Source organism: Nansenia antarctica, assembly GCF_963989245.1.
Source record: "Nansenia antarctica genome assembly, chromosome: 2".
Taxonomy (NCBI): domain Eukaryota; kingdom Metazoa; phylum Chordata; class Actinopteri; order Argentiniformes; family Microstomatidae; genus Nansenia; species Nansenia antarctica.
This window is the reverse complement of record NC_137675.1, coordinates 37,979,316-37,992,058: the sequence shown is the minus strand read 5'-3', so window position 1 is coordinate 37,992,058 and position 12,743 is coordinate 37,979,316. Positions and strand designations below refer to the sequence as shown.

General features: G+C 40.6%; 1 protein-coding gene across 1 annotated transcript in view; it reads left to right on the top strand.

The window, feature by feature from the left end:
* LOC308150157 (sodium- and chloride-dependent GABA transporter 2-like) overlaps positions 1 to 11,218 on the top strand; it is a gene marked incomplete at both ends in the record, with an annotated part of 43,763 nt that extends 32,545 nt beyond the window's left edge. Inside the window, 6 exons of the mRNA XM_080523018.1 lie at positions 7,511 to 7,623; positions 7,838 to 7,975; positions 8,504 to 8,606; positions 9,186 to 9,286; positions 9,443 to 9,613; positions 11,150 to 11,218. Coding sequence (XP_080379144.1) covers positions 7,511 to 7,623; positions 7,838 to 7,975; positions 8,504 to 8,606; positions 9,186 to 9,286; positions 9,443 to 9,613; positions 11,150 to 11,218 — 695 coding nt within the window. The remainder of the gene's footprint in view (positions 1 to 7,510; positions 7,624 to 7,837; positions 7,976 to 8,503; positions 8,607 to 9,185; positions 9,287 to 9,442; positions 9,614 to 11,149) is intronic.
* Between the last annotated feature and the right edge of the window lie 1,525 nt (positions 11,219 to 12,743).

Here is a 12,743-nt window from a genome sequence, read left to right as displayed (position 1 = left end):
AGAAGAAAAAGATTAGATGCAGTGAAAACCAACATCACAGAGAATTGTGTTTGGGTAAACCAAATACAATCAACCAAATCAACAGTGTCATAGAATGAACTAATTCTCACCTGTTGTGCAAAGTCAAAACAGTAGTGCATCGTGATTTCCCGGCTTGCTGGTGTGGAGGGGCCAAGAGAGAGATGCAAGTCCTCGCAGACCTTCGCACAGGCAGCATTCATGCGCTGGTACAGAGAACGCTCCTTTTCAACACGGTCTAGATGCTGCTCCTGCTTCTTCAGCTTGGCTGATTTCACCACATCCGGCAGATTGGCACTTCGGAACACTTGGTAGTTGTTCCGCTGGCACTCCTAGCACAGATCTGTCCGTGGTTTGGTGCTTGTTATGTCAGGGAGCAAGTCCCTCCACAGGTTTCGGAAGCTGTCCACACTAACAACACATTGCTCTGCAAAGAAATAAATTATGTTATGAGTATGACAGCTGTACATATTTACCCACACAACATACAGTTTCTCAGTACAAAAAACATTTAACATGTCTGTAACTTATTACAATTCTACTGAACACAAGTTTAACACATAACGTTTACATACCACGTTTTTGCAGAGCATCACTGTAGAGACGGTAGACTGAGGCTTTGCAGACATTAGATGGGAGTAGCTTTGCACTGTAGTTTCGGGAGCGTACCTATGTTTCCCGGGTCCTATGTTACCCGGGTTCTATGTTCCCCGGTTCCCCGCTTCCGAAAAAGGGTTCTATGTTCCCCGCTTCCGAAAAAGGGTTCTATGTTCCCCGCTTCCGAAAAAGGGTTCTATGTTCCCCGCCTGCCGTTGTGTCAAGCGACCCCAGGTGTCGTTATGTGGTACTGCATGAGAGTTTGACTCTTTTTTTTTTGGGGGGGGGGGTCTTATGGACATATGGGGAAATATGAAGAACACAATGAATGTCATAGTATTGTCTCAGCATTTTATATAACTCCATAGATCATTTTCGAGATGGAATTGAAAATCTTATATTCCTAAAAGAACACCAGTGATATATATATATATATATATATATACACATTATTAAATATTTGTTCTATATTTTTGTCAAACGAAATCAAATAAATACAGTAGAGATATCAACTAATCAACTATCAAATATCAACTAATTAAACTATGTTTGTGCATACATAATAACAATAATAACAATAACAATAATAATTAAATTAGGCCAATAACAATAATAATAACTAACTTGCGTCACCGGGGTAGAGAGAGAAGAACCGTGGTGTTCACGATGGTCTTTAGTAATGCTCTGTAAGCGGCCGTCGTGACAGAGCGTCACCGGGGTAGAGAGAGAAGAACCGTGGTGTTCACGATGGACTTTAGTCCGGAAAAAGAACCAGAGAGTCCTTTTTAGACTGCTGAAATCTCGATCAAATTCAACACCTATGATCGGATTCATATTATAGCTCACCGGGGTAGAGAGAGGAGAACCAGGAAAATTCTCGAAATATGACAAAGTCCACGATTTTTCGTGAAATTAACACCCCGACCACACCTGTTTGCACGACTGTAAATTTGTCCCATAGACGCCCATTCATAATTTTTGCGATTTGGTTAAGCATTTCCCACTTTTGCTTAACGGATTACTGTAATAAAACGGAAAGTCGTAGAAACTCACAAATGAGGGCAAAAGGTCGGCCCTACGATTCTCTTTAATTGTGTAATTAACTATTTTACTGTAAATTTACTGTAAATATTTTAAAAAGTTATTAAACATCAAAACCCGGGTCCCCCCCCCCCCTTAATGATTTCTCAAAAAATCTCAAAAATCAATGAAAACCGTTAAGGATTTCCCAAAATCATATACATAAGAATTATGAATTCATAACTCGGTAACGGTATAACCTACAGACTCCATTTAATATTATTTTGATCACTTCACTCGTGGACTATTATTATCGAAATCGAAGTTAAAAATAGTTATTGATTTAAGAAAGGCGGGTCCCCCCCCCCCCCCCTGCTGTGCGGTTTTGAGCGACATTGAAAAATATGCTTTTCGTATTATATCTCGTTAACGGTACATGACTATGACTCCATTCAAAGTTCAGTTTGTTTAGCATGCTATTGTGATCATGGGAAAATGTAGTTTGGAATTATAACCTATTGTGACGCTGAGATATTCGTCCATAAGCGACGGGTCCCCCCCCCCCCTGATGAGCGTTTTACGAGGTACCATAAATATGCTTTTCGTATTCTATCTCGTTAACGGTACATGACTGAGACTCCATTCAATTTTTAGAGTTTTCAGCATGCTATTGTGATCATGGAGATCATGGAGAAAGCCTGATTAGTCACTTTTACAACGAGGTATGACTTGTAAGGATCATGCATTTGTGGAATGAGCAACACAGCTAAACGTGTGGGTAGCGGCCCAACATTTGAAATTGTATGCATGGATTAAAGAAAGTGCATCATGGATACAACTGTGACAAAACAAAGAGTTTCCTCAGGTGTTTTTATTCAAACAATATATCCAGACAGTAGCAATCGATGGCCAATATCAGGCCTTAAACAAAGTGATAATGAACATTATAACATGAATACAAAGACATATTGTAGATCAACTAAAAAGTCTGAATAGAGCAGATTAATGTCTGAATAGAGCAGATTAATGTCTGAATAGAGCAGATTAATGTCTGAATAGAGCAGATTAATGTATGAATAGAGCAGATTAATGTCTGAATAGAGCAGATTAATGTCTGAATAGAGCAGATTAATGTATGAATAGAGCAGATTAATGTATGAATAGAGCAGATTAATGTCAGAATAGAGCAGATTAATGTCTGAATAGAGCAGATTAATGTCTGAATACAGCAGATTAAGCATATGTATTGGAATTCTAACCCATTGTGACGCGGAGATATTCGGCCGTAAGCGACGGGTCCCCCCCCTCCCCCCCCCCCCCCGCTGCTGCTCAGAGAACCGCTTCCTGGATGAAACTCCCGCTGACAGCGGGGCGAGAGAATATTTCTACCCGGGAATTCGCTCCTTGCTGTGTCGACCGTGATAGGAGTGTAGGATCGACACCATTCAAGTGGTTTTGGATTCCCTGTCCTCTCCCCTATCCGGACACGTTTGAATTGTTATCCTAACCCACGGTAAATCACAGTTATTAATTATTCAATTTTGAATTGCCTTAGGGTTAGGGTTAGGGTAACCATAGGGTTTCCAATTCAAAATGGAATAATCCCGAGAGAAGCCCCGACAGGCGCACATAACAGGCGCACCCCTGCGCTATCAGAACGAGCTACCCCAATGTCACATCAGAATTCGACGTTTGTCCATAAACGTCGAATTCTGCCGTCTGCCGTGTGAGACCAAGCTGATTAGAGTTAGTAGATTTGTGACAGCCCCCCAGTGTGTCTGAATTGGAGTCCTAGTATACTGTACTTCCAAATGGTTTAGCATGGGGGGTCAGGTTCAGTACCAGATTTGGGCCGAGGTCCAATAGTGTCCTACCTACAAAAGGTTTTGTACATAATCATTTTGTTCCTATTTATAATAGTTCCTGCAATTTCCTGTAAATGTCTTTATCAATTAGTAATCCACAGTATGATTATGTATTTGTGTATGTTGTTTTTTAAATAATAAAATGCTGAGACAATACTATGACATTCATTGTGTTCTTCATATTTCCAAGTCATTTTAAGACCTATTCAGTCATTAATCTGCTCTATTCATACATTAATCTGCTCTATTCACACAATAATCTGCTCTATTCAGACATTAATCTGCTCTATTCACACATTAATCTGCTCTATTCACACATTAATCTGCTCTATTCACACATTAATCTGCTCTATTCAGACATTAATCTGCTCTATTCAGACTTTTTAGTTGATCTACAATATGTCTTTGTATTCATGTTATAATGTTCATTATCACTTTCTTTAAGCATCGATTGCTACTGTCTGGATATATTGTTTGAATAAAAACACCTGAGGAAACTCTTTGTTTTGTCACAGTTGTATCCATGATGCACTTTCTTTAATCCATGCATACAATTTCAAATTTTGGGCCGCTACCCACACGTTTAGCTGTGTTGCTCATTCCACAAATGCATGATCCTTACAAGTCATACCTCGTTGTAAAAGTGACTAATCAGGCTTTCTCCATGATCTCCAGGATCACAATAGCATGCTGAACACTCTAAACATTGAATGGAGTCTCAGTCATGTACCGTTAACGAGATAGAATACGAAAAGCATATTTATGGTACCTCGTAAAACGCTCATCGGGGGGGGGGGGGACCCGTCGCTTATGGACGAATATCTCAGCGTCACAATAGGTTATAATTCCAAACTAAATTTTTCCCATGATCACAATAGCATGCTAAACAAACTAAACTTTGAATGGAGTCATGGTCATGTACCGTTAACGAGATATAATACGAAAAGCATATTTTTCAATGTCGCTCAAAACCGCACAGCAGGGGGGGGGGGGGGGGGCCCGCCTTTCTTAAATCAATAACTATTTTTTACTTCGATTTCGATAATAATAGTCCACGAGTGAAGTGATCAAAATCATATTAAATGGAGTCTGTAGGTTATACCGTTACCGAGTTATGAATTCATAATGCTTATGAATATGATTTTGGGAAATCCTTAACGGTTTTCATTGATTTTTGAGATTTTTCGAGAAATCACTAAGGGGGGGGGGGGGGGGGACCCGGGTTTTGATGTTTAATAACTTTTTAAAATATTTACAGTAAATGTACAGTAAAATAGTTAATTACACAATTAAAGAGAATCGTAGGGCCGACCTTTTGCCCTCATTTGTGAGTTTCTACGACTTTCCGTTTTATTACAGTAATCCGTTAAGCAAAAGTGGGAAATGCTTAACCAAATCGCAAAAATTATGAATGGGCGTCTATGGGACAAACTTACGGTCGTGCAAACAGGTGTGGTCGGGGTGTTAATTTCACGAAAAATCGTGGACTTTGTCATATTTCGAGAATTTTCCTGGTTCTCCTCTCTCTACCCCGGTGAGCTATAATATGAATCCGATCATAGGTGTTGAATTTGATTGAGATTTCAGCAGTCTAAAAAGGACTCTCTGGTTCTTTTTCCGGACTAAAGTCCATCGTGAACACCACGGTTCTTCTCTCTCTACCCCGGTGACGCTCTGTCACGACGGCCGCTTACAGAGCATTATCTACGGACTAAAGACCATCGTGAACACCACGGTTCTTCTCTCTCTACCCCGGTGACGCAAGTTCGTTATTATTATTGTTATTGGCCTAATTTAATTATTATTGTTATTGTTATTATTGTTATTATGTATGCACAAACATAGTTTAATTAGTTGGTTGCAATAAAAGCCTATATTTTGGATTGATATCTCTACTGTATTTATTTGATTTCGTTTGACAAAAATATAGAACAAATATTTAATAATGTGTATATATATATATATATATATATCACTGGTGTTGTTTTAGGAATATAAGATGTTCAATTCCATCTAGAAAATGATCTATCTAGGGAGTTATATAAAATGCTGAGACAATACTATGACATTCATTGTGTTCTTCATATTACAAAAAAGAGTCAAACTCTCATGCAGTACCACATAACGACACCTGGGGTCGCTTGACACAACGGCAGGCGGGGAACATAGGACCCTTTTTCGGAAGCGGGGAACATAGAACCCTTTTTCGGAAGCGGGGAACATAGAACCCTTTTTTATTTTTTTGCTAAGAAATCGGGGAACATAGGACCCGGGGAACATAGGACCCGGGGAACATAGGGATGACCCCGTAGTTTCTATGCCCAGGATGACGGCCAGGTAGAACAATGGCATGATCTTCGGCGTAGTTTCGGATGAACTTTACGACTCTTTTGATGTCCTTTGTCTGGAGAAAGTTTCTGTTTGTTCGTGGACACTTCTTCCTCTCGCGTGGTAGTACCCCATTTTCCTTGTAGGATTGGGAAATGGAATTGAGGAGTTTGTTGCTGATCCTAAACAGAAAAAAATCAAACAGTTAGTTAGCTAGATGTATCAACACAACTTAAGAACAGCATACATACAACACAACAGAAGAACAGCATACGAACAGAAAATGCTAGCTAGCTAATGCGGCTAGCCCAACCCAACCGGGAACAATAGAAACACTCAACTAACTGTACACAGTATCGATGATATAGAACATAGGCCTACTAGCTAGCGAATGTTACTTAGCGAACACGGCTAACCCAATACAGACAAACAGTTTTAAAGCACAAACTCACCCGAGTACAAAGCAGAACGTGTTGCGGCATACGGTGATCCCTTGAAATCCATATGTGGTCCTAGTAAATTTTCGTTTCCTAGGGACCTTCTTTAAACCTTCAGTCATTCCTGAACGATTCATCGTGTTCAGCAACGTTCCAATTACAAGCATGTCTCGGTTTTCTTTTGATAACGACGCACAATCTAACCGAGTATCACGAATGAATTCTGGAGACAATCTTGTACTGCAAGATACGTATTTTGGGTTGAGAGGTATCTATCCGTCTCCGCTGGCAATTGCAATCAAATCTTCTTATGAAGTCCAATTATGTTCTCAATCTCGTCAGACCATGCTTCTTCGTTGGGATCAGCATTTGGATCAGAAATCGTGTCCTCGTTTTCGCTTTCTTCCGACTCCGAAGCTGAGCTATTTCCATGCATGAATTCATCGATGTATGAAGTCATACATTCTCCATTGTCGATCTTCAAACCAGCAGCTGAAATTCTGTTGATTGCCTCAGCAAGCGTTTGGGAGTTCATGTTAGAAAAAATGTAAACACAGCGAATGAAAACACTCTTTTTATCCCACCCCCTCGCTCAGCTATTGGCTACCTCAGTCGAGCTCAACAGCCAATCATACCAAAATGGAAGCTATTTGGATGTTATTTCAGCCCACCCCCTCAAGCACATCGGAGAAAGCATGACAAACAAGCTAATTTTGTTGATAGATTATACTTATTTAATTAACGTAAAACTGTTCGGAAAAATAACGAGTGGGTACTTCAAATCTTCAAGTTGAATGTTAGATAAAAAACGACTTAACTTAATACGACGTAACTTAATACGCTAAAGTGACACATATGTGACACAGTCTGATCATTTGGTCTGAATGTCGGCAACCGATCAAAATGTTCAGACTTTTCTTTTGAAACACGGAACTACTATTCAACGTTGTTGAGAATCACAACACAAACTAGTGATGTGTCATTGATTTTCAACAACGCGGAAATGTATTAAAAACATTTCTAAAGAAAAGTCTGATAATTACATGGGATCCCGACATGAGGACCAAAGCATCAAGATGTGTCACATATGGAATCATGGAAGAGGTGCTCAGTTATTGAAACATATCACTAAGTTGGATAAAAATGTATTCAGCAGGAAACTTTAACACAGATTAATTTCATGTCACTTGAGGCGCAATGATATCTGAGAAGTGACATGAGATGAACCTGTGCACATCCATACAGGTCCCGGCCTGGCCTTCATTGCCTACCCCCGGGCAGTAGCCATGATGCCTTTACCGCAGCTGTGGTCCATATGCTTCTTCATCATGGTCATCCTGCTTGGTGCGGACACACAGGTGAGACCACGACAAAGGTCGACTGAAGTCGGACCGTTTGGGCTGCTTCTGCATGGATTAAACTAGAGCGGTGTCACATTATTTGTTGTCCGACTTCACCGTTGACTACAGCTGTTAGACTATTCTCATGAGAACATAACATCATCGGAGTGCAACATGTTGATCGTGACTGAACGAGTAGTAGGGTGACCTTGACTCTCTTGGATTCTAACAGTTTGTAGGTCTGGAGTGCCTGATGACGTCGGTGACAGACTTGTTCCCCACTGTGTTTCGGAGAGGGTACCGTCGAGAGTTGCTGCTGCTCGTCCTCTGCTCCGTCTGCTTCTCCCTGGGCCTCCTCCTGGTCACAGAGGTGTGTGGGTCGACTAGACCTTCTCTCTCTCGTTAACCCTGCCGCTTTAGTACGGTCTAACCCAGTAAACAAAGAGTCCAAAAGACGTCCTCAGAGAAGCCGGAATGTGGGTAGTCCATGTCTGTAGTCCATAAAACGTCCTAAGGACGTCACCTGGACGTCCTAGAAAGACGTCACCTGGACGTCCTAGAAAGACGTCATCTGAACCCACAGTCCAGCTTCCCTGAGGACGTCTTTTGGACTCATTGTTTACTGGGAACCACTGAACTACTATGGTCTTAAATAGTTGGACCATGTCAACTGAATGTTACTTGGTAGCAGACTTGGTAGCATAATCCATCATTCATAACACTCCCTAGACTGTTGATATTCATCCATATCAATATACCAGCTTTGAATGGTGCAGTATACAGTAGTTCACTGTTTAGACAGGTATAGACTATACTGTATGAATGGTGCAGTATAGTTCACTGTTTCACAATGTGCAGGTATAGACTATACTGTATGACCCTTTCTGCTCTTTTGCAGGGGGGCTTGTATTACCTCCAACTCTTCGACCATTATGTGTGCAGTGGCAACAACCTCTTCCTTCTCTCTGTCTGTCAGTCGATAGCCATTGGGTGGATTTATGGTAAGCCCTTGATTCTCTCACAATAACATCATTGTTATGGTCAGAGCTAGTGAACCCAAGAGCAGAATACAGAGTCAGGGCACATAATATGTATATATAAATAATAATAATAATAATAATAATAATAATAATAATAATAATAATACATATATAAAATAGAATGGCAAACGGGGTAGGGCAGGCAGGCAGGTGGGGCAAGCCGGCAGGCAGACAGGGCAGCTGAAAGAGCCGTCTCTTATTGCTGAGCTGAGCCAGTGGGTCTGGCTCACTAAAAAGAGACAGAATTCCCATCACGATTCTGACTGTTCAATGTTAAAGGGGTGGTGGGATTCAGACCGAAACTTTGGCAGATACACCCAAATTCGTCTCTGTGTGGACATGGCCTTAAATATGACTGGATCTATTCACATTTCCAATACATTTCCAATACATCTAGACTGTCTGGTACTCGGTGGTAGCCCCACTAGTGTACACGTCGGACTCCTCTGTCAATTCAATGAACATACGAGAGTGGAGAATACATTCATGATTAAACATGATTTAAGTTTGAATAGAATTAATCCCAATGTTGTGTTACAGGTGCGGATCGTCTCTATGACAACATTGAAGACATGATAGGGTATCGCCCCTGGCCAATTATGAAGTATTGCTGGCGTTATGTGACTCCTATAGTCTGTTTGGTGAGTGGATGGGTAGGCCCATGAATCTCTTAATGGTTATCGCATCTCTCATTGTTTTTGCAACAATCATTTCACTGACAATATTCTGTATGCCTGCTAAATGATCTGAATTGAGATGAATTAGAGAATGATATGCATATATGTGTTTCTTTTCAGGGTACCTTCCTATGTTCTATTGTAATGTACAAGCCTTTAAAGTTCAACCAGGTGTATGTGTACCCAGACTGGGCGTACACGTTAGGCTGGTGCCTTGGACTCTGCTGTGTTTTCCTTGTGCCCATATGGATCATCTTTAAGGTTTCCCAGTCTGAAGGGACAACCTGGGAGGTACATGTGCTGTAAATGTTATCAATTAGATTTGATAGAAATAATAATAATAACAATACTACTACTACTACTACTACTACTACTACTACTACTACTACTACTACTACTACTACTACTACTACTACTACTACTACTACTACTACTACCACTACTACTACTACTACTACTACTACTACTACTACTACTACTACTACTACTACTACTACTACTACTACTATTACCACTACTACTACTACTACTACTACTACTACTACTACTACTACTACTACTACTGCTACTACTACTACTACTACTACTACTACTGCTACTACTACTACTACTACTACTACTACTACTACTACTACTACTACTACTACTACTACTACTACTACTACTACTACTACTACTACTACTACTACTACTACTACTATTACCACTACTACTACTACTACTACTACTACTACTACTACTACTACTACTACTACTACTACTACTGCTACTACTACTACTACTACTACTACTACTACTACTACTACTGCTACTACTACTGTTACTACTACTACTACTACTACTACTACTACCTCTGCTACTACTATTACTACTGATACTGCTACCTCTACTACTACTACTGCTACTACTACTACTACCTCTACTACTGTTAGAACTCAAGGTAGCCTTCCCTGGTTTAGAAGCTGTATGACAACACAGTTTCCTTCCTTTCAGGCAAACTCATTTACTGTATATCTTAAATATGTGACTAAATTCACATGCTCTAGACCAAAATGTATCATGATAAAATCTCTCTGCTATTTCACGAGAGGCTATCGCAAATTGCTTTTTTGCATCATAGCAGTACATAATTCAACATATTAACTTTGGGAGTTCTAAAATAATCCAGTGTTGCAATGATCCAATGCTGCAATGATATTACTGAAATGTCATTTAGATTTTTAGATGACCACTCCTTGGAAAGTATAGTTCTTTGATTATGTTTGTATCAACAACCTACTTCCACAGAGGATCAAACAGCACTGTCATCCTGAAACCAACGAGACCCTCAACCTGAAGCAACCTCCTGCGGAATGCGCTTTGAACCCAGACCTCACTCTCTTTCCTCCCTCAAACGAGTACAAGGGAAGTGGTGTAGTTGAGCTAGAGATGCACATTATGTAATTTGTTAATTTCAGACATGATGTAGTAGAATATATTAAAGAATTGAAAATGATATTAATGGAATGTGTTCACCCAGGCCTTCTCTCAGACAACGTTACGTTATGTGTGGGATAATTGATCTTCTGCCTAACAAATACAGTATGTTTAGGGCTTTTCATAGAGGGTCTTTTTCCTGTTGCTGTGTTCTTTGAATATCCTTTTATAATTTCACTATTGGTCCCAAATGCTGCTTTAATGTGATTATTTATCTCCTTGTCATGTGCTGTATGTTATTCTGAACTATGATCCGAGCATATCCACACAAAACCTCATCCTGCGTTTTCACCTGGTCATCATATTTCTAATGTTAGAAGCAGTTTGGTTCGTGTGGTTGCTCTACCATAGAGCGGCAAACAGCTCTACCGCCCTGAGGTCAACAAGACCCTCAAGGTGAAGCCAGCTCCTGAGGGATAAACCCTAACCCTAACCCTAACCCTTTGAACCCAGACACTACTCTAATTCCTCCCTCAAATGAGACAGGATCAGGTGAAAAAGTCGGGCATGGTCATTTTTAATTTTTCCAGATTTCCAGCTTTCAAATGATGTGTCATGATATGCTTATTTGAATGTTGGTACCCCTCAAACCGAAAACTTTCTGAATCACGTTTGCTACCATTGCGTTGGTCGCTAGCTAGGAGCTAAGAAATAACATCGCTATTAACATCTAACTGCATGTTTAGAACATCACAACATGCTGAGAGAACATCAACATGCTAAAAACACATAACTACACATGATTAGATGATCACACAGTCCTTTTTTTAACACGTCTGTTGACCATTCACAATATCAATATATTTGAATGACACTGTTACAGCAGCCACCGTACTTGTTACAGCAGCCACCGTACTTGTTACAGCAGCCACCGTACTTGTTACAGCAGCCACCGTACTTGTTACAGCGCGTGGGTGGAGCTCGAGCACCTAGTTAACTAGTGCATGTCCTGTTAATCCATTATGTTATTGTTGTAGTTTTATATCATTTTATACTGAGAAATTGAAGTCTCTCTACAGTTTGGAGAATTTAGCACTCAAGTAAGGCGCCATTTCCTTCCTGTAAGGCAGGGGTGCTCATTACGTCGATCGCGATCGACCGGTGTGGGTAGATCACACGGCATTGAAGAAAAAAAAAAAAAAAAGTGGAAAAAAAAAAAGTTTCACTCAGCCCCGCGCCGCCTCACAACACACACACACACACACACACACACACACACACACACACACACACACACACACACACACACAGACAAGCACACACACACACACACACACACACACACACACACACACACACACACACAGACAGACAGACAGACACAAGCACACACACATGCACAGTGCACACACAGATAGACAGACAGACACACACACACACACAGACAGACAGACAGACACACACAGACAGACAGACAGACAGACAGACAGACAGACACACACACACACTCCGCCGCCCGGAGACGTCGATGGCACCTGGCTTGGCACTGGCCAGTCTGGTGTAAACCACTCAGAGCTCCTGAGTTAATGTTAATGTTAATGGACTACCAGTGTGAATATTTGTTATATCGTTTAATAAATCTCTTCTTTGATTTTGAAACAGTGTAGCGTGGCCTTAATTTGTTATTATTACAGTACATTTTTGTGTTCGCAGCAATGGCAATATGTTTTATTTGGTTGGTAGATCTTGTTGAGCTGGTAATTTGAAAAGTAGCTCACAAGCCTAAAAAGTGTGAGCACCCCTGCTGTAAGGGATGGGCCAAGATCTGTGGCGCTGTGAATAATTCTGACTATGGACAGGGCCCATAACTTGTGCAATCACAGATTTGTATAATATGATTGGTTCCCAAGAATAGTGACCTCATGACCAAGGACAGTTCTATAAATATGAGTCCCGCCCAACGTTGGGGGCCTTTTTGCTTTTTGTCTGCTCTTTTCTCTCTGTG